The sequence below is a fragment of the Scomber scombrus genome, chromosome 7, assembly GCF_963691925.1.
Source record: "Scomber scombrus chromosome 7, fScoSco1.1, whole genome shotgun sequence".
In the NCBI taxonomy this organism is placed as follows: Eukaryota; Metazoa; Chordata; class Actinopteri; order Scombriformes; family Scombridae; genus Scomber; species Scomber scombrus.
Window position 1 is genome coordinate 26,508,020 of NC_084976.1, and position 22,334 is coordinate 26,530,353.

General features: G+C 38.8%; 4 protein-coding genes across 7 annotated transcripts in view; 3 read left to right on the forward strand and 1 right to left on the reverse strand.

Moving 5' to 3' along the window:
• Positions 1-1,280, forward strand: part of myom3 (myomesin 3) — a 55,470-nt gene extending 54,190 nt beyond the window's left edge. The window contains exon 36 of the mRNA XM_062421704.1: positions 144-1,280. Coding sequence (XP_062277688.1) covers positions 144-413 — 270 coding nt within the window. The 3' untranslated portion in view covers positions 414-1,280. The remainder of the gene's footprint in view (positions 1-143) is intronic.
• Positions 1,281-1,891: 611 nt separating this feature from the next.
• On the forward strand, positions 1,892-3,398 carry fabp10a (fatty acid binding protein 10a, liver basic). Of its 2 annotated transcripts, XM_062421717.1 has the most exons (4): positions 1,892-2,051; positions 2,158-2,330; positions 2,634-2,723; positions 3,296-3,398. In XM_062421717.1, exons 1-4 carry the CDS (start codon positions 1,985-1,987, stop codon positions 3,344-3,346), a joined length of 381 nt encoding a protein of 126 aa, XP_062277701.1. In that variant the 5' UTR covers positions 1,892-1,984; the 3' UTR covers positions 3,347-3,398. The 2 variants fall into 2 exon arrangements, with proteins under 2 accessions (XP_062277701.1, XP_062277702.1); XM_062421718.1 differs by lacking the exons at positions 2,634-2,723; positions 3,296-3,398 and adding an exon at positions 2,495-2,549 and having other exon boundaries at positions 2,158-2,407.
• Positions 3,399-5,226: 1,828 nt separating this feature from the next.
• srsf10a (serine and arginine rich splicing factor 10a) lies at positions 5,227-11,231 on the forward strand. 3 transcript variants are annotated; one of them, XM_062421712.1, is made up of 6 exons: positions 5,227-5,393; positions 7,463-7,567; positions 8,444-8,547; positions 8,675-8,843; positions 10,061-10,111; positions 10,212-11,231. In XM_062421712.1, the coding sequence occupies exons 1-6, from the start codon at positions 5,329-5,331 to the stop codon at positions 10,483-10,485; spliced, it is 768 nt and encodes a 255-aa protein (XP_062277696.1). In that variant the 5' UTR covers positions 5,227-5,328; the 3' UTR covers positions 10,486-11,231. The 3 variants fall into 3 exon arrangements, with proteins under 3 accessions (XP_062277696.1, XP_062277697.1, XP_062277698.1); XM_062421713.1 differs by lacking the exon at positions 7,463-7,567 and adding an exon at positions 7,799-8,106 and having other exon boundaries at positions 5,255-5,393; positions 8,452-8,547; XM_062421714.1 differs by lacking the exons at positions 5,227-5,393; positions 7,463-7,567 and adding an exon at positions 7,631-8,106 and having other exon boundaries at positions 8,452-8,547.
• Positions 11,232-11,307: 76 nt separating this feature from the next.
• Positions 11,308-15,332, reverse strand: pnrc2 (proline-rich nuclear receptor coactivator 2). Its single transcript, XM_062421715.1, has 3 exons — positions 15,120-15,332; positions 14,371-14,593; positions 11,308-14,117 (listed from the first exon to the last, which is right to left on the reverse strand). The coding sequence occupies exon 3, from the start codon at positions 14,098-14,100 to the stop codon at positions 13,627-13,629; it is 474 nt and encodes a 157-aa protein (XP_062277699.1). The 5' UTR covers positions 14,101-14,117; positions 14,371-14,593; positions 15,120-15,332; the 3' UTR covers positions 11,308-13,626.
• Positions 15,333-22,334: the final 7,002 nt, after the last annotated feature.

Consider the following 22,334-nt stretch of genomic DNA (forward strand, 5'->3'; position numbering starts at 1 on the left):
GTTGCACTTTCATCACAATTATAATTTTCTACTTTTTATGATAAAAACAGTAGTTAAGGAATTATAGTTGTTGTTTTTTTTTTTACAGCTTTAATACTTTATTTGGCTTTTAACTGCATGTTTGCTCCTCTTCATCCTCTCAGTCTCTGTGCCTGACATGCTTCATCGGAGGCGAACCAGCCCCAGAGGTCTTCTGGCTTCGAAACGACAGAGAGATCGTTAGCCAGGATCAGTTCGTCATCACTAAGGAGCCCAAGTGCAGCACCATTACTGTCAACAATGTCAAAACAGAAGATTCTGGAAATTACAGCGTTTTTGTCCGCAACCAGTTTGGTTCTGAGACGGTCAATGTGACCGTGAGCGTGTACAAGCATGGGGATAAGCCCCCCGCAAACGCTGTAGAGATGGGTTAAGATAGCCGACTGATTATGAAATGAATTTTCTGCAAGGATTTTATGCTTTAGTTTGAGGTTTCATCAAGCAGAGATGCAATACATTAATAGATACATAGATACATAGATACATAGATACATAGAGGGTCAAAAATGACAGTCTGAAAGTGTCCGCCTAAATTAAATGCTTTACTGAACAATGTCCCAGAAATATGTAAACTGGATCTTAAAATGTATTAATTTCCAGAGATCAAGTTTGGTTCATTGAGGCAAAAACTGCACATAGTGAAGTGAATGAATATGTGTTGACAGAGAAGTGGAATTTTGACTTTTATTTCACTGTTTCACAGAAAACACTGTGCTAATACAAAACTGTGAAAAAAAACCAACAAAAAAACACAAAAATTGGAAACACTAGCTGACTTACTGGAAGTCAACACATTTTAACACCCCGGTGAAGGCTCTGTGCTGAAGGGTGTTTATTAAAAATAAGGAAGACTTCCAATAAGTCAGCCAATGTTGACAAAATGTTATTTTTAAATCTGGTTATTTGTTACTTATGCATCTAAACGGCTCAGGAAATCGCCGCCACACACCTCTTGTATAACACAACTGCCAAACCCACAGCTACTAGACTGCAGAGCTTTTGGCGAATCAGATGTGTTATTTGTTTGTTTGTGTAGTGATTAAAGTCATTTCTCTTCTCAAAGTGGCCCTCACTGGTTAATTATTTACTACTAGTACTAAATCCAGCACATATTGTATCTTTACTTTTTCATTCAGTAAATCCAGATTATGACAATCTATTTCTTTTATAAACTTTGTCTTTGTTGAATCATTTTTGTGGATGATTTTGCAAGCAGAGATTATGTCACGCACTTTAAGAGCAAACAGTCCACGGTGTCATTAACCCAACTACTGTTCCCCTGTTGTAGGGTTAATGACACTGATCAGAATACCACAGATTCACATTAGGAGGTTCAACAGCACACAGAGGAAAGGTTGCAGATGTGCATGAAGTTCAGCTCTCATGTTAAATGAATGAGTCTTTAAATAAAATTAATTTAAATATACCAGACAGTGTATTGAATAAATCTATTTAGTGTCCTCTGCAACCTCAACCTGCACTCTGAGCTCTATGAACATTTCAATAAATGATACATAATCATGTTTTAGACCTTGTTCATGTACTGTGTGTGGTCTTGCTACCTCTGAATCCTGCCTCCCATGCATCACAAACAGTTGTTAATGTAGATAATTGTCTTTTTAATTATGTAAAACACCACATTTCTGCATGGTATGATTTACATAGAAAAATATGTATGTTTGTCACTGAAACTTTTGAGCATACGTGACAAAAATTATAATATAAATGTATCTTGAGTGGGAACCGAGGTTACTCCAAACAAGAGTAAGTGAACTCCAGGTTGTTCAAACAGCAGCGATTACTTCAGTTGTTTGTTACTGATTAGACAAAGACCTGGGACTTTGCTTTCCAGTATAAGAAGGTGTGGGAGCACACTGACATCCTCCACATTGTGTTGAGCTTCACACATCTGTCACAGCCTCCGGCCCACCTTGGTGAAAGAAAAATGGACTTCAATGGAACATGGCAGGTCTACGCTCAGGAGAACTATGAGGAGTTCCTCAAGGCCATGGGTGAGCAAAACTCACAAGGAGCTGTAGGGGGTTGGCATGTAAAGTAAAAACATTTTTTGGGGTAACAACTGTGCACGAATTAACGCTAACACATTTTCTTCAACAGAACTCCCAGCAGAAGTGATTAAGATTGCCAAGGACATCAAGCCAGTTACTGAGATCAAGCAGACCGGCAATAGCTTTGTCGTCACCTCCAAGACCCCCGGAAAGACTGTGACCAACTCCTTTACCGTCGGCAAGGAGGCTGATATCACCACCATGGACGGCAAGAAGCTCAAGGTTTCTAACTCTACTTCACCTTTTCATTTAGAAGAAAGATGCTGCAAAGTATTTCAATACCATATCGGAGTTATACTGTAGCACACAGCATGATTATGATTTTTAAAGTAAATATTCATATTTTAAAGCAGAACGTTTCAGAGGTGTTGTCTGTCAGTTATAAGCCTGCAACAATTTCTCATAGTCAACTATTTGTGGCAGTGATGATGTTATGCATGTGAGGGTTTTTGTTCAGTTTCTTTTGAGTCCATGCCTGTTTTGGGGGGATTCATGATTCGTACTGTCTCCTCCTCTGCCCTGCAGTGCATTGTCAATTTGGAGGGCGGCAAACTGGTCTGCAACACCGGCAAGTTCGTCCACATTCAGGAGCTCCAAGGAGGAGAGATGGTTGAGGTACAGTACATCATACTAGATCTTACTTTTCCTCATATACATACAGTACTGTGCAAAGTTTAAGGCATTAAAAGTGAGGATGCTTTCAAAAATAATGCTATAAATAGTTTTAATTTATCAATTAACGTCATACAAAGTTCAGTAAACAGCACTAATTCTCCTTTAAGGTACTTGGTGGGTAGGTTGTTGTAAGCATCATGGAGAACTTGCTGCAGTTCTTCGGTGGATTTTGGCTCTTTAGCTGCTTCTGTCTCTTCGTGTAATCCCAGACTGACTTGATGATGTTGAGATCAGTGCCCTGTGAGGAGGACTCTTTGTTCTTCTTGTCTCTGATGATAGTTCTTTATGACTCTGGCTGTATGTTTGGGGCCGTAGTCATGCTGCAGAATAAATCTGGGACCGATCAGACGCCTCACTGATGGTATTGCATTATGGATAAGAATCTAAACATCCAAAGTGCCTAAAACTTGCACAGCGCTGTATATCTATAATAATAAAAGCAAACCGATGTGATGTATTTTATCTCTTGGCTGCAAATTAAATGTCTCTCTTTTTCCCTTATCTGATTTCAGACTTTGACCATGGGCTCCACAACTCTCATCAGAAGGAGCAAAAAGATGTAAACTTGGCAGTGAAGAAACCAGTGTCTATTTAAATAAAAGTGTTGCTTAATAACTGTGGTTTGTGCCATTTTGTTTGTGCCCATGCGCAGCTCTCTGTCCCTCTCTCTCTCTCTCTCTCTCTCTCTCTCTCTCTCTCTCCCTTTCTCTCTCTCTGTCTCTCTCTATCTCTCTGTCTCTCTCTCTCTCTCTCTCTCTCTCTCTATCTCTCTCTCTCTCTCTCTCTGTCTAAGTAGAAGTATTGCAGAAATTCCTGCATTAGAAATCCTACTTAATTAAAATGTACTTAAAGTATTACAGTAAACATACTCATCTCATCCCTCTGACTGATATACTACAATAACACTGAAGCATGTTACTATTGTAGGTGTGGAGGTGGAGCTAGTTTCAACTACTTTATAAACAATTAGCTAGTTTAGTCCAGTGGTTCTCAAAATAGGGATTGGGCCCCTCTAAAGGCTCACCATATAAATATGAGGGGTCATGAGATGATTAATACGAGAGGAAAGAAAAAGTTGTTTTCAGTTTTTTGACTTTTTCTCTAATTATTGATTTTTGGTGAAATGTTGGATCATTTATTGAAATTAAACCATGTGAAAAGTTTAGAGGGAAAAATCACTATTTGGTGGAGCTGTTAACAACTCATAGACATCTGAAATTAGACCCTGACAACAACACACTGCTTTTTGTAAGACGTCCAAAGCTAATAAGGTTGGAAACCACTGGTTTCATCTTTAACAATGCGTTGTATTTTAAAAGCTTGTTGTAATATCGATTGTGTCAAATCTTCATCTGAAAAGTAACTAAAACTGACAAATAAATCTAGTGGAGTAGAAAGTACAGTCCCTCTGAAATGTGGTGCAGTGTAGGTATGTAAAGTACCTCACAATTGTACTTAAATACATTACTTTAGTAAATAAACCTTACTTTCCCCCCCTCAAGTGCCTTTAGAGGAGGTGGACATACGGCAGGGACAATCAATCATACGACCACTATGCAGACTTTTGGGTCGCTTCATGGTCATTGTTATTTTTATTCTTAGTCAGCAATACAATTTGCCAAGGACAATACTACAGATAACAAATATTCTGTATGGATCGATTGTTTTCCTGATTTTTGTCATGTTTTTTATTTTATTTATTTATTTTATTTATTTATCTCTCTACTTATGTATAGATATGTTTTCTCTATGTTGTTCTGAGTACTAATGTGCGTGTGTGTGTGTGTGTGTGTGTGTCTATAAATATTTGAATAATAAATAAACCATACTCCGTAAGTCCCAGGAACATTGCATATTGTATATAATCTCAGGAACTGCTATATATTGTACATTTGTATATTGCAGACTATTTACACAGAGATTGTTTACTGTATTTTATCGCTTTCACCATTACGCTGCTACTTTTTTCCACTGTATTGCTGTATCAATTTGAATTTCTCCCAAGGGGGATCAATAAAGAGACATCTTATCATACCTTATCTTATCTTAGTTACTTTCAACCACTGTCTAACAAACAAGCAAACAGTGCAGCATAATCTCTGCAAAGAAGCTCTTATAAAGGTCTGTGTTTGCATACCAAGTTAAGACCCCTGCTACCGTGTGCATGTGTGTATGTGTGTGAAGTCTGTTATAGGCTACTTTTGGGGACAAGTTTCAAATTTAGGAGCAGTAAACTGGGGGACAGCCGTGTCCCCAATTTGGGGAAAAGCTGATTTTTCGGTCAGTGGTTAAAGTTAAGGTTAGGGTCAGGCATATGGTGGTGATTAGGGTAAATATTTAGTAGATTAATGTAAATCTTATGTAATGTCCCCTAAAGTGACCATAGTCTGACACATGCTGCTGTACATCCACGAGCATGCGCAGTGCAGACGTCACTTTGACCACGTAGCTAGTGTCAGCTGTGGGGGGGGGTTTAGCTGCAGAAATATCTGTAATTTTACACATATTACCGGCCAGCAAAACTGTAACAACGGGCTGTTAGAAAATGGCGAGGTACTTGAGACCCCCTAATACCTCTCTGTTCGTCAGAAACATCGCCGACGAGTCCAGGTACGTTGTCTTTTTAAAGCTCGCTGGTGTGTACGTGAGCTAACATGGAGCTAGTTTAGCACACACACACACAAAAAACAACACACAAAATGGCTCACTGTCGACTGAACCCATACAGAGAGTCAATGTGGGTTTTTATAGATAACTCTTAACACTTATTATTAATCAGATTTCTTCTTGTGTTGCTTGCAAACATGCAGCTTAAAACACTGCATTATTGCGGCGGAAGTGTAATGTCACTACTACCTTAAAAGGAAGTGATACCTTTATTTGCTTTTTAATTTAACATATTGGACATTGAATTAACTTCACGTAGCGTTACTGTATTTTTAAGGTAGTGATGTTATAGTTTCATTTGACGTAGCTGTCACATGTATGCAGCACTTAACCCCTTTACTGCTGGACAGCAAGTCTGTTTTTACCCAGTTTAACAGTACACACCAATACTTAAAGCAGAGGTGTCAAACTCATTTTTAAGGGCCACATACAGCCCAATTTGATCTCAAGTGGGCCGACCCAGTAAAACCACTGCATAATAACCTGTGATAATTTATTATTCCTTAACTTTACTATAATAAACCATAAATTTACAAAACAGATGAACGGGCTGAGATGAGCAATTTCATCAATATTATGTCTGAATCTTTTACAGATTATTTTACACAGAAGCTGCTGATTGATGTTCAATATATGAATGTTTTAAATATGACCACAACATGTATTTGTTGTTTCTTCATCAGAGTAATTCTGTATTTTACATGAAGTAGTCTCCTCACAGTTTAACTTGCTCCTGAAACCTGGCATCATACTTTGTAAAGTTATCCAGTGGGCCGGATAAGACGCCTCGGAGGGGTTGTTTCTAGCCCCTGGGCCTAATGTTTGACACCCCTGACTTAAAGTATATAGGTAATGTGTACCAATACCTATCTGTGCAGCTAGGTTACAACTAATTATTGTGCCTGATGGAGCAGAAAATATGAGACACGCATCGCAGATAACAACTTAATATAAATGTTGGAAAGAAGAGAAACTTTTTAAATAATTTTATTTGTCATCATTTAGTTTCCCAGCTGTGAAAAACTAAACCTGCTCTATACTTTTGTACAAATATTGTCCAACAAGCAGATTTTGTTAGTATGATAATGTTTGTTTTTGTTTTGTTTTCTCTTGTGACAAACACAAGAGTACACCCTGTACTGCCAAGACTTCTAAAAATGAACTTGTGGTGCTTTATTTGTGGCACGACTAATAAAACAAATAAAATTAGCCCTAGTCACACACACAAAAATACATACACTACATACAGATTCTCATTTACATCTAAAAATCTTATCATATAAGTAGTTTAGACTTATGTGCCTGAATTTTGAGATACTGATATCTGAAGTTAATGCTGCCACTCCAAAATAATGGATGTGAAAATAATTCTGTTTGTTGCATCTCAACGCATCTTCAGATCCTACTGTTAATACTTTTATTATACCTGCTCTGTATACTAGCTTGATTCAAAAGAACTAGATGCACCCTTTTTAAGCACTTTTTTAAAATAATAATTTAAAAAAAAAAAAAAAAAAAATTGTATTGCATATTTCCTGCAGATGTACATCCGAATGAACAATAACAGAAAGGTTAATAGAAATAAATAACAAATAAGCAGAAAGTAAGATTATCCTGTTATGGTTATGGTCAGCGCTGATTATTCAGCGCTATATTTAGCCAAACTGTGGTCATTTTCAACCTAAATAACCTCTGTGACTTTCCCACTTCTGTAAATAGATGCATGCCATTTATAGTTTTTACGGCTGCTGTGGTTGTGTGAAGTTTACAGTGGCTGGCTGGGTTATTTGTTTTATTTTAATTATTTTACTCGAGCAATTTCACCTCAACTCTTAACATGAGTAAACTTCTGTTTCTTTTGAAGCGGGAGAATAACTGGATTTGTCTTCACATAAGTAATGTCATATGCTGTGCTGGCACCAGCCTTTGTGTGTATACCCTGCACTCTGGGCTCCAGCTAAATTCACCTGATAGCACAGCAGAATAAATGTGCTTATTTCATGACACTTTAGGCCAGAGGATTTACGACGTGAGTTTGGTCGTTATGGGCCTATTGTAGATGTCTACATTCCACTTGACTTCTATACACGGCGGGCAAGAGGATTTGCTTACATTCAATATCCTTTATTCTTTTTTTTTAGTTTTGGAAATGTTGTTTTTAACTGACAGATTGTAAGGCGTTAATGACTTTTTGGTTGCAGTGACACCTGACCTGATATTTATTTATTTTGTTCATATGAAAAATGCATTGTAAAAAAAAAGTGTTTTTGTTTGTAATTTGTTATGTAGTATATTGTATTCAGATTTAAACATATTCCTAACCAATATTTCTTCTGTTGTTGCCTTAGAATGGTAAAGATACAGTTCTGGAGACCCCACACCAAAGAAAGTTGAAAGGCGGTTGTAGAGTAGATTCAAGCCAAAGACACCCAGGCGACAAGCGATAGTGGAATTTGGAAAATAAAGAGAGAGCAAAAGCATGAAGATACAAAGAGGAGAAAAGAGAGCACCCAGGCTTCCATTTGTCTACCAAAGGGAGGAAAAGTGTTTATTGGGCAAAGACAAGCAGGAAACCTCAAGTTCTTCTGCCAAGACAATAAAGAACAAGCTGAAGGTCAAAGGTCAAGCATGTTAAAGGTAACAAGACAAACTTTGTGTATCCTACCGAATCTGATCACGTCAATATTTGTCTTGTCTTCACAATCTGAAATCACAAATGGGCCTAATTGATTTGGTTTTTGTGTTGTAATTGCAGTAGGTATGACTGAAGACAATACTTATTTTAAATTTATTTTAAATTATTACCTTAAATTACTGATTTTTTTAAATTTATTTTCACCGCACTGATCTAAGTCCAGTAGCTGTGCTTTGATAGACTGGAGCTGTCGACCTGTGCTGCAGCCTTTTCTCTCTAATTGTTGCGCATGTTGTGCAGTCTTCTTTGTGTCCCGACATTACAAATTTCAAAATGAAAGGCCTTAACAGTGCAGCACGTTTGAAGACGTCCGGGATGCAGAGGACGCTCTTCACAACCTGGACCGGAAATGGGTTTGCGGGCGCCAGATTGAAATCCAGTTCGCCCAGGGAGACCGCAAGAGTAAGAACACTTTACATCCCGATCTAAGCAGCATACTTTTAACTGCTATAAAAGCTCAATGCAACAACCTTTGGGAAATATTGAGTTCAGTTTCACTTAAAGTCTCTCTGTAAATGTGTCCATCAAGCCCCAAACCAGATGAAAACCAAGGAGCGGCACTCGCCCCGCAGTTTCTCCCGCTATGAAGATGATCGGGATAGCCGCCGCAGACGTTCCCGTAGCCGCAGCTATGATCGTCGCAGGTCCCGCAGCCCCTCTTATGAACGCCGTCCTCGGAGGTCTGAGAGCCCTAAAGAGTGAGTTGTAAAGAACCTCGACCACCACCGACAGTTTCTGACATTGTGTCATTCAAATTCATGATTTCTGGTGTTGTCTGTTACGTTGTCGACCGAAACATATAAAATATATACGTGTATGTCTCCCAAAGTTATCAGAAGTAATACTGTTTTACTACTACTAATACTGAAAGTCAGGTATCATATTGATTCAGATATTTAAAAAACAATTTTTGACCAGTTTTAACAGCTCAAACTGTGACTTAGACTAAAATCTGGGTAACAAAACAAACTTCATTTTGTTTTTTGTGAAGCCAAATGTCCGTTTACGTTAATTTGTCACAAACCAAAGTCATTTTGTCACAGTATGAATTTGAGAGGAGAAGATTACGACACAGCGTCATATATTACTTATATGTTTTGGTTCAGGTGTGAATTGAAAGAGCGTGTAAGAGTAAGTCTTTGTGAGTGTTGACCGAAATGTATCCGAAGCAAAAATCTATGAAAAGTTGGCATCAAATGCTCCGTCAGATTTTAAGGAAATATCTCATCAAAGCATGATTAAACTAATCTTATCTTAAGTTCTTTATATAACACTAATGCAATGAACACATTACACATCTCAAAGTGAAAAGAAAGAAAGTTAAAACAGGAATAAATCAGAAGTAGTACTGTTTTAGTATTGATATTCAAAGTCAGGTATTATATTGATTCAGATATGTAAACAGATCTCTATCCAGCTCTAGAAATGTCGTTGACAAAGATTTTGACAGACCAAACTGCGACTTAGATAAAGATCTGGGTTACAAAACAAACTTGAGAGAAGATTACAACATTACATGCATGATTTGGTTGAGGTGTGATCTGAAGGAGCGTGAATGTGCATGTGTGACTGGATGTTATGTAACTTTTGCTAAAAATAGACTTGAGCATGGGCAGTTTTCCCTGCTGGGACACTGAAGATGTATATCTATGTTGCCCTTGTTTGTCCCCCAGGACACAAATAATTAAAGGAGAGTAAACGAAAACCTGAAACACAGCTTTATTTAGTCATCATGTAATAGTGGTTAATTTTGAAATTTTAAGTTGGGTCCGATAGATCCGGTAGGAGTGTCTGTAAATAGACGAGCAGCCTTCCACTAATTACAAGAAGTCATTGATATGAAGTGTCGCACTGAAGCTCTTACGGTAAATAAGTTACATCCTGAAAGACCGGTTTGTTTTTGTTCTCTCCTCAGCTCTCGCTCTTTTAGTCGACGCAGACGAAGCAGAAGCCACGAAAATGACAAGTAGGTTAATTTGTCATCCTGCAATATGACAGTTATAAGCACTATAAACTCTACAATGCCTCTTTATTTAATAATTAACAAGTAATGTTCATACCACCAGGTACAGAGGTCCTCCACGTGATCACCACAGGACACACCATGAACCAGGCTCACGTAGCCGCTCAGCGTCTCGCTCCCCCTCCCCCTCCAGATCTAGGCCCAAAGGTAAAAAGAGCCAGTCCCGGTCCCACAGCCCCGCCGAAGACTTCCACCCGACATCCAGCTCCCAGAAACAGTCTGTGGGGCGATCTCCGTCCCGCTCCTACTCCAGATCCATGTCCCGGTCACGCTCTCGCTCCAGGTCCTGGGCAGGACGCAAGTCTGGAGGTCACTAAACTTTAAACTTGTTCTTCCAAAGCTCTATTTATCTGTATGTGAGGATGTTTCTGTTCAGCTTTTTGACGATGATAACTGGAGTGTGACGCTCCCGGTTTGTATTTGTTTTATCATATTTACGGAGGAATATGTTGCCAAAGCGAGGAGAACAGCGAGACCTAGAGATTATTTTTTAGCGTAAATAAAAGTTTGTGTTGTGATTCATAGAAGCACAGTTTGATACCTGATGAGTTTTACTAGGTCAAGTTTTTTGGACTAGTGTACGTTGTCTCTGAGGGTGGACATAATGTTCAGGTTTGGGTCTGCCGAGAGTATTTTTGTACTTTGAGTTAGCAATATTTTGATCCACACATTTGTTAATATGGGGACTGTCTCAGTTTGTTGTATAAACGGTAATAAAGTTACACCTGACGCCAAGCTCTGACTCTGCAGTATTTAGTTGGTCTTGTTTCAGCAGACGGTCGGGATACTTTAGGAGCCTCTTCTGTTATTACTGAGGCGATGGATAATAAATGGAAGGCCGATAGTTTCTAATAAATTTGTCCAGTATTGTGACGATATTCAAAATGAGCTGCAAATCATTTCATGTGTTTTGTTCAGTGAGTGAAACAAAGTCAACTGAGTATCATTTTCCTTGTTTTCGGTCTTTGTTATGCGTTGTCAATAAAGAATCTATCCATAATTATGTTCTTTCTTTAAATGCTAAAGTGTACTGTGACAGGATTGTAGGTCGTACTTCACTGTGGTAGCAATTAATATAAATGTTTGTCTATATAAATCCTGTTATTCATGAGTGCAAGATACTGAAACAGACAAAAAGGTAGGGGGGAAGGGAAGGGGATTTATTTCTTTTTTTTTGTAAAAATTTGTCTTCAATTCACAGAGTGCATTTAACATTTGCATTTTTTAAACACCAATTGATACCAATCTTAAACAGGGCATTTTCCTTTTCTTATACAGTGACAGTTTCAGGGGGACAAATTAAAAGCCAATTCAATTCAATTTAAGTTTAGCACAAGGAGACTTTGCCATGCAGGATTCAGGGGACAAGAAACAAAAAGTTAACATGAACAACCAATAAGAGGTATTTAAATAGCATGGGGCCACATTCAATCGTCTGCTGGCGGAAGAACAGCGGAGGATTGAATGTGGTTTTGATGAGAACATTTGGTCAATCTGTGGCAATGCCACTTAAAAAATAATTTGTCACTTTCAGCATGGATTTCAACTTAGGCACAAACAGGTTAACTCAAAATTAACAGCATCACGCTTACTAAATGTAAGCACATTCTCAACTTAAATTCATACATAAGCAAGTCTCCTAGGATCCAATTGTTATTTTCTTAATTTGCACTTAGCATCTTTCACCCTACACTGTGCATAATACAAAACAATAAAAAAACATGTGCAAGATCTCTGGAAAGAACAGTGCAGGGGTACTGACAAATGCTATAGGCAGGTTTGTTTTTTTTAACAAAAATATTCTTCAGTATTGAAGTCAAGACATGTCCTTAGCACATCTTATACATTCAGTGTTATTACTAAAAATACTTTTGTTGGGCAAGCCTCAAACTCGGCCTGCAAATGTACATATGCTACAAGTACTTTATACACTTCATTATTTACATGGCTCTTGAACACGCTATCAAGCTCCTGGTACTTTGTTTTGTCATCTTTAGGCTGGCAATAAACAGCTCCAATTCTGCAAAGGGAAACAATAAAGAGCCTCAATAGAGGATTGAATCATAAAAATAGAGAATCCATTGGAAGATAGTCAATTACGCCTCCATCATTTCCATAGTATCCTGGCCTGTAAATTAGGAGAAAAAACAAAAAGGGGAAAAAAGTCTGATTGCAGTGCAAGAGGGCAACAAGATACAGAGGCAAGAGGCAGCAAGTGTCTGTTGATTATGGGATGGTCCAACCAGACCGATTTGTAAACACAAAAACACTGGCCCCCTGCCTCAGGTCGAGTCCCGTGGGCCACTTCAGTTCAGAAATTTCCCTCAGCTCTGCCATACCTTTCTTACAAGTGCATGCAGCCAACAGGACCGAGACATGTGACTTAACGACCAAGTGAAACTCAATCTTAAGTCTAAGTCTGGCCCTCTTCCGCACGTTGAAGCTGCAGCACTGTCCTGAATAGGCAGCGGCTGAGGGGCGAGAACAGTTCTGATTGGAACAGATGCAGTCGGAGGTGACCCACAGGACTCTTAACTCATTCACCACTTGAGTCAGCAAAGTTGAACTGGCAATGACAACCATGCCTACCAAAAGGGAGTGGAATCAATTACAGCGAAAACATTGCTTTGGTTACACATAGCATTTCAAACATCTTTTAACCACAACAAAAAGGACCTGTACAAAATAATGCTATGATAGAGTGTTGCAGGCCTCGGGCAAACTCAACTCCTATAGTGCATGTGCGCACAGCGCAATAAAAAAGGTGGTACAGGAGTTGGCGGCCCAAAGCCTGAGTGTGCCATGGTCTCTTCAGTTTGAGGTTACACTTCTGACCTCTACTCACTCACTACAGCTTATTACCTCCAGTAAGATAGTTTTTTTCCCTGCAGAATTACAGTTGAGTGTCTTTTATATCCCAAACAAGGAACACAAGAAAAACATGGTGGTCCTAGTCAAAATGCTACAATTGTTTGTTTGCTTTAGCACCTGAACTTTAGAGGTGTCTCCAAAGGATCATCATAGAACCTATGTAAATGAAAAAGCATCTGTCCACAGAAATGGACTGTAAAAGTGAGGGAATTACCTGACCTATACTATAATCCTTGTTTGGGAGAAAAAGCTCACTCAATTTGCTTTGACAGCCAACATAAAAAGAACAAAACACAAAAGTACAAAGATATCCAGTTTGTCATTAGTCACAAAAACAGACTCGACTAAAGGCATCACCGACCAGCAAGGCTGCAAGGCTGTAATAGTTTTGAAAAATTGGTTTAAAAAATTGAATAAACATTTACAGCAAAAAACATTGTTGCAAATGCATCCTAACCCTCAAAGAGGCAAATCTAAAAACAGTTAAAAGTATTACAGCACTGAGGTGTTCCTGGTGGGTCGATGCCCTCAAAAGAGTCCCAGTCCATGCATTGGCTTTTTCTAACAATCGGGCGTGGTGTTCCTTCTCAGGCCTGCACCTTGAGGAGGCTTTTGAGCTGGAAGGTCATCATCTCCCTGTTGTCACAAGAGCTCATTGGGAAGGACACCCAGTGGCTGGGGGGTTTGGGCAACACGCTGGGCGAGGGTGGCTCGCTGAATTTTGGCCCTGCGTAGCTCGGACCTCCCTGGGTTGCCAGGAACGTGTTGAGGTGAGACACTGCGCCCTCCCAGTTCTGATCATAGCTGGTGGCAAAACGGACAGAAGCATTTTTGTCTGCAGACGCGGCCTGCCGCGCCTCTGGGGACCTGTGGTAGGCTGCGCCTTTGTCGCTCCTGCGGTGGCCATGATGGTGAAGGCCTGCCCCTCCTGCAGATGCTGCTACTGACGATCCGTTCTGGTCACGGCTTCTCTGCTTGGCCCGGCCAAGTTGATGTTTCTTCTTGGGCAAAGGGCGTTCAGGGTGGGAAACTGGAATGTTGTACCGCTCTCCACCTCCCATACTGCACTACGTGTCACCTACATGATGAGAATAAATTGTATTTATTATAACTCTAAAAAAAATAATTTAAACTGCAATGCTGTGATTAGCTGCAATGAGTTCTGTTTTATTAGGGTGGTAAAAACGTATTGCAGTCCGTCCACGTAGCAAGCATAACCTTGCATAATCTCTCAATGAAAACAAGCACAAGAGCTACGTGCAGAAACGCCAGACTGGCCTGCGCCGCCCCTCCCCCACCCGCCCACTAAGAGCAAAACAGCCTCTGCTCACCTCTTTGTTGTCAGAAAGTTGACGTTGAAGCAGAGCTCTATCTTCAATCTTTCACCTCCAACCGGTCCCCAGGTCCTCGAAGTAGGTTTCTGTCTACTTCTCGCTGCACTTCTGTGTCCAGCAAGGTCTGAGGTTGTCATGTGCCAATAATAAGCGTTGTTTTCCCGTGAAGCCGAGCTGAACATCAATTCACCTCGGCGCAGGATGCTCGGAAGTCTAAGACCTTTAAAAGGGAGACATAATTTCAATTAGACATGCTAAATAGACATTGGTTCAATCAATGCATTCGTTTAATAGCGTTTAAATACCGTCCATAAACATTAGATGATGGTTTCCTGCGTGTATTTCTGAGTGCGTCATAACACCACGCACTGCAAAAATCAATAAAAAAGACAAAAAACGGCGGCTCCTAAACCTTTCCTGTTCATTCCTATTAAATAATACTTGCATTAAGGAGCAAGTATTGCAGTAAATTGTGTTAAATAATAATTTTTGTGTGTCTCAAGCTTAGTGTATCGCTTACAGCTTATCTGCGGTCGCTTTGTCCTGTAGTGAACTGGCTTTAAGCTTTGATTTAGCAGCTTTAAAATAACATTTATATTGAATATCACGATCGAAGTGGTTATTAATTGATAAATCTAAATATTGATCGAGTATAATATCGTGTTTTTAAAAAATATTCTGTTGGCACCCAACCAAAACAAAGAAACAGTCGATTCAATATGGCGACGACGGAAAAATTCACTTACCGACTTCTTCAGGCTTGGTGGTCGAAGCCGTTCGTCAGAATAAAGAAATATATGAGATAAGCCTTTTGATATCCCTCGACGGATAAAGAAAGAAGGAAGCACAGCGAGCTATATTTCCTTCAAAAAAAATCCGTCAACCCTCGAGGCTTATACGATGTTAAAAAACAGGTAGTCGATAGGACGACGCCTCTCCCTCCCGACTCCGTCTGAAATGCAACAAAATGGCATCTACAGAGGATATATGTAGCTCGGATCCAGCCAATCAGGAGCTGAGCTGGAACCGACGGACCAATCAGCGAAGAGAACACCAGACGCATTCACGCCTGTTGCCAGACCGGTGACGTCAATCCCTGACAGCTTCTCTCTTGTTTTCCTTTGTTGGAGCCGCTCGGGGTATTTCCTGAAAGAAGAAGTGAGACAGAGAGAAAAAAACAGCTGAAAACTACCCAAAAAAACACCAAATTACATAAGAAATAAATCTACTGTTACGAGCAGTACTTTATAAAGGGGTTTGGTTTGACAGTAAGTGTGTATTAGTGTTGTGTAATAGCTCTAATAACAACGTAAACACTTGGTGACTTCGATTTATTCGAGGTGTTTGCACTTTTTATTATACCGGAAAACAGATTTACTCGACCACATTGCGTGTTTGCGTATTGGTTAAACCTGTTACTGGGTTGAAACAGCTGCAACAGGCTGTAATGAGACACAACAGCCCTTGTCTGTAAGCTACCCATCCCCCCCAAACGACCTATCATCTGTCGTCTAGAGATAAAACAAAACATTCAAGGATTTTTATCGTTATTCCAGCCGTGTAAATACATGAAAAAGAACCAAATACTCTAGTCTCAGTGATTGTGGTATAAATAAACAAATACAGAACATCTATAGCTAATAAAATAAAGAACATTACCCAATATGCATAATGAATCAGAAAATAAATAAAGTAAGAGGTAAAGTGAGCAGAGCAGAGAGGCATTACAGCAGCATGCCCCTGAGGAATATAATAAATAGTTTAAAGTCAAATAAAAGTTTGAAAAATACCTTAGAGGTCATTTAAAGCTTTTATCATTTTCCACCCTTCTGAACAGTAGTGAAAGGGACTTTTTCCTGTTCTTTCATCTCTGTTTTCAAATATTAATATAGCCAATTCTACCAATAATATCTGTTATGTAACACAACACAACATATATCACCACCCTTTTAAAGTTATAATTCAAAATGAGCCTTTACACAATTCAGAGATATGATATGAAAAGAAGCTCCACAGTAAATGTAATGCCCTCATAAATCTGTAGGAACTTGTAGCAACATGTGGACAAGTCATTTGAGGCTATGAGGCTATGAGGTGAGAACCTCCCTTCCCCCCAAGCGTAGTTGAATAAACCTACAACCACAGCACCTCAAATGGCACTTCAGTGTCCTGGAGAGCACATATGTTTTGGGGTCATTAACTACAAACACTGAAATTAAAACTAATGGTAGGTCACATGAGGTGAAAATTACCACACCACTAGGGATATAAGTTTAGACCACTTTGAATTTCATAGTTTATGGTAAATGAATTCAGTTAAGTAGCTAAAAGCTAAAAGTTTAAATCACTTTTTATCAAACTTGGCTGCGTTAACTTGACCTTTTATTTTATTAGAATTATTTTAATAAATGTATTGTCTTTATTCAGCTTTTGACTGGAGTATTCTGTTTCATTCAGCAGTTTTCGGTTTTCATTACCTTCTTTTGCTTATGAACAGCATAGTTTTCACTTCCTGCATTTCTGTAGACCTGATATGATCCTCCAGTTGGTTTTATGGGACTCGTCTGGTCCAAGTCTAAAGAATACGGGACAACTAGTGACGGCAGTTGACTCCTATCTCAGTCCACGGCCAATGTTGTTTTCCTTACCTTGTTTAAACTGGATTTTAAAAGTGTTACACAACACACTCTGCGTCAGCCAATGGTCACAGCTGTAGGCCATGAAACTCCCACTTCCGCTCCCCAACCAAAGCAACCTTTGAAGGGGGCTGTGCCGCTCAAGAGCCAGCTATGTATGGAAAGTAGGTCACTGTGAGGCCTCAGAGAGTCATTCAGAACATGTGAGGTGGGCAAACCTCCATATATGACTGTTGGTAAACACTTCAAATATACAGCAGGCCGTCCTACATAGTGCAACAGATACAGTCAAAACAACTCTGGTGTACAAAAGTGGACAGGTTAATTTTTTAGTCGCACAGATGAGACTATTCCATACGTCTTATTGGCAATTTACAGTTCTTACTAGGTGTCGACAGTGAGAAGTAATTGAATTTCAATAAACTGGAATGTGTTGTGAAACACACCCACAGAGAGTGACGTTGGAAGGGACAGAAGCAGACTTTTCCACCACTCAGCAATAATTTGGGCCCATATCAAAGACCTTTTGTAACAACAGCACACACATTCAAATGCAATCTCAATTGTAACACATTATTTTAGTTTCACTGTCTGTTTAGCAGCATATCCTTACATTTGATGACATGTTTTTTGAGGAGAACAAACTGATAATGTTGTTTATTACAACCGACTCAACATTTTGTGAAGAAAGACAGAGAAGAGAGAACATTTGCCTGAATTTCTGTTATTTATAGCTGTTGCTTCCTGTATAACTATCATTAAGGACACTAAGACAAAATCCTCAGTATTTGTTTCTGTGAATTTGAGAGTTTAAAGCTTTTTTTTCTTAATGTGGTGGGGGGCGTTTCCTTCTACAGTTAAAACTTGCACATGAAGAGTATTTCATAATATGATTCAAGTATTTTTAGACTCACTGTGTTTATATTTGGCTACACGAGGAGGGCTTTGGAACCGCATTTGGACCTTTATGTTTAGGGAGTTGGAGAGGGTCGAGGGAGGGACATAAAACCACGTTTGCTGAGGAACTTTTCTGTTACATAAAGCTCTGGTCATGTAAGAGTTGAATTTTTAAACAGTTTGTAACTACTCCATGAAAATAAAACTTGCAGGAGATTTAACTGAACAGCTACCCTAAATAATTTAAATATGAAAAATCCAAATAATTATAATAATTTAGAGATTTTCCAGGGCTGGGAGTTTGGACTGATGGCCTCAGTATATTTTAAATCCCTGTAACTTTGGGCCAGATACAAGTACAAGTCAACATAACTCAACACTAGTCAGCACTAGTCCTATATTTCTCAATGCCCCTTTAATATGTAAATCGAAATGCTGAATGCCAAACAAAAGGTCAAGTCTTGTCTATTCAGGCCCTATTTTCCTGAATGGTTGTGCCCTTAAGGTCTTGGCTGACTAGTGTGTACTAGATGTTCCCAAAGTTCAATTTAAGATGAAGAGAGACTGAGCACCTTCTGTCTTTGCCCCCAAACTTTGTAATAGTTTACACCTTTCCATTAGTTTATCTGCTGTTTGTAAAACTGTTTTTGATGTCTTCACTTGTATTATTTCTGTCTGTGAAGCACTTTGTCACTTTGTGCTATTTAAATAAATCTTTACTAACTTACTTTACAATCTCACCTGTTGAATATTGTAAATGGAAAATGCAAAAGTCCAAAGGATACTGGAAAATGTAAGAAGAATACATTTTGTATATTTTTCATTTGTGTAACTTATATTTAATTGATTTTAAAGATCTTCTAATTTTGAGTTTTAGTCACCCATACTCATTTGAAATTTCCATGTTAAATTCTTGCACTCATATATTTTAATTTAACAGTCACATTATTATTGCTTACAGTAAAATAAATCAAAATAATTAAAGCATTTAGCAGGAAATAATTCGATTTTTGCTGCGTTCATTTTTTCCCCTGCCTTTTTTTCACATCAGAGATCTGATACTGCTGTTTGCAGGTCTGGCAATCTGGAAATGAGGAGAGGTAATTTGATTAATGGATTCAACCTGGATCAATCTGAAACAGCAAAGCAAGCCCTGATGTTTATGTAGCAGGGTGATTTCTTAAAAGGGAGGACGTAACAGCATGACGTGATCCAACAGATAATTGAACATTTCGGGCTTTATTCTATCCTGTGGCCTGTTCCGCTGTGCTGCACCTGGTCGGACAGTGACTGAGGAGAAATCTTATTGGAGCTGTGCTGTCTGCTCCTAATCACATTTCCTGCCTTCTGGCCTGCTGGATCCATCAGGTCAGAGGAGGAGAAGACACTGCCATCAGTGCACCAGATATCGCTGCTGTTGTCACTCTCAAATCATGTTTTACTTTAGACATACAAACATGTCACAAAAGGTCTGTTTGCGACCTATTTCCTTGCCATTTGATATATTTGTTAGTCCCAGTTGCTGCTATTCAGCATACTTTTCTCTAAATTGAGAAGCTAAAATAAGATGGTAATTCATTTCAGAATGCCTCAGGTATGTCATTTTGTGGCCTGATTAAATTCTTATTGAACTAGTAATGTACTTTTTCCAGAGGGGCATAAACTCATTTAAATGTCCTTTATTGCTGAATGAACCTGCTTGGCCAGTTAGACTTTGTATCCATTAAGAATAATAAAGATTAAAACACTCGACAACCTTTTAACCTGTTGCCATCATTATAATGTTCACTGTCAGGTTACTGAGTGACTCCTTACAGAATTTCCACTCATTTGTGGTTGCTTAGCTTTGCCCCCTGTTGTACTGCAAACAGTATTACACCCCGACTCACTGGGCATTAGCCAATAAGTAGTGTGCAGAATATATAAAAGAAAAACATAAAAACTCCTTGTGAACTTGCAAAAGAGGATCAACAAACTGCAAAAATCCTCAATACCGAAAAAATGTGTAAAACAAAGATATTGACTTCATGTTGGTAAAAAAGTATAAAAGTGAATGAACTGTTATGAATGAACCCTGTACTGAGACTCTAAGAGCAAAACATGTTCATTGTACTGTCTATTCTAACGCACACACTTAATCGTCAAATTAACAAAGCAGACATAATTAAAACCTGTTTTTTTTATTATTTTGCCAGTCCTTCCTGGCCACAGACGGCAGGCAATTAAGATATTTTTGTAATCCTTCAAGCAATATGTGACACAAATAGCATAAACCATGTGATATAAGGAAAGGGTGTGTGTGTTGTGCAGTATGTGTGATGTCACTGTCTGTCAAATGAAGATGAGTGGGAAGTAATTAGCGACAGAGGTGGAAGAAACAAATGGGAATAATCAGTGGGCAGGAGGTTGGTGATACAACATGCGGAAAAAATATATATCTTAAGCTGGTAAAAAAAATTTGAATGAGGTGATTCATTTGAGCATGAAAGTTTATTCTTGACCTCGGGATAGAAGTTTGGCAAAAATAATTCTCAGATAATAATTAATAAAGCCAAGCAATTGTTTTTAAAACATATGTGCTAAATAAAAGAGGCTATGATGTGTTTTCCTCCTTTTCTATCGACATGTTTTTCACACCTCTCTAAAGTACTCCCTTCCCTAGAGTCTGTCCTGATGCTGTCTGATGGAAAGGCGAGAAGGACACAGCACTTAGAGGTGTGTGATCACTTCACCGTCTCTCTATTAGTGTTTGATTTAGACTATTTTCAATGTACATTTGTGATGTATAACTTCTAATCTAACAACTGAAACAAAAAGTGGACCTTTATTGCTATTATTCAATCATCAGTTTCACGACAATTTTGCATCTTTCGTCACTCTCTGTCTTCCTTTCCCTCCCCTACCTCTCTCTCTCTCTCTCTCTCTCTCTCTCTCTCTCTCTCTCTCTCTCTCTCTCTCTCTCTCTCTCTCTCTCTCTCGCTCCTGTCATCACAGCCACCCCCCCTTATCTTTTACCCTCACTTGTGCACTTTGCCACCAGTCAGGTCTGTAGGTCTGTGCGGTCATGCTGTGGTTGCTCTGCCTCTGAGAGACATTATAAATCACATCACCTTAAACAGAAAAACAGAGAGAGAACATAAGGTAAGCGCTTGGAAATTAATTTCTTTGCAGTAGTTAACACCCATTAACATAATTTAGGTTTTAAAAGGGAATTGTGATTATGTCTGAAATGGTTTTACAGGAAGTTACAGAAAAAATACGGTTCTTATTTTTGGGCAATACTTTTATATTCACTGGGTGCTCTTGTTCAGAAAATGTGATACTTTAAGATAGATTTTTTTAGTTCTCTATTTTCTTAACACTGCTGCTAATACAAAAAGAGACATCAAGTCGCGATCTCATTGGTGTGTTGATGATATTTTGAAACATTGTGGGATGGTGTAACAGTGACTCAAGGGGTAATTGCCACATCATATTTCAGTGTAGATGTCGCCAGTGATGTGACCAAAATGGATGCAGACATGTGTCTTATTATAAATTAAGTTTCATATATGCACTAGTGCTGCTGATTTCATGAAGGGGCAATCTTTTTTCTTATAAGGATGACGGGGTCTTAAAGAGTCAAAACACAGCACCGCTGTCAATCAAAATTTTCACCACAAGGGAGGCAAGAAGAAGCCTGAGGTGGTGTAATATCCGCAGTGCATGCAGACATATGGCCCATGGTTGAATTAAGAAATATTGTCCCTCAAGTCAATATGATCTTTCCAGAAAATAATTTACTTCCATCACTTCTGCCCGTATATATATTTGTGCTTTCATAAGGCAATGCCATATTTATGATGAAAAACTGGGATAATGGTGACAGTAAACAGAATAAAATGGAAACAATGAAATAAAGGGCATAGTGTCCCTTTACTCAACTCCTGAGGACGGTAAATTCTCTTATTGCATGATGTTAACCTACTACTTTCTCTGAACCTTTAACGTTTTTTCTTTTATTAGTTTTTCACCCAATATACCCCAGCTGCTTTCAAAAAAACATTTCCTGCAATATCACTGTGATTTACATTTATTTTCCGTGTATGGATCACATTGTTGTCTGTAAAATTATTTATCATATTAAAGCCGCTCTGTGCAAATAAATCACAGGTGGCCACTCCCATTTATCACAGCATTATTTACTTCAATCAAATCCTCTCACATCAGCTTTCCATACTTAGTTTAATCTATTGATTGCATACAGGAGATGCTCTTTAGAGCAGATTGTTCAATTCAGTGCTGACCTTCATCAACAGATTAACTGCCCTCTTAAAATACAATCCCCTCTAATTCCAAAAGGGGGCAGTCTTTTTCATCCTGTTAGCTATGATGATGATCTCCTCTGCAAGTAGCTGAATGCATTAAGGGTAAAATCACAGCCAAAGT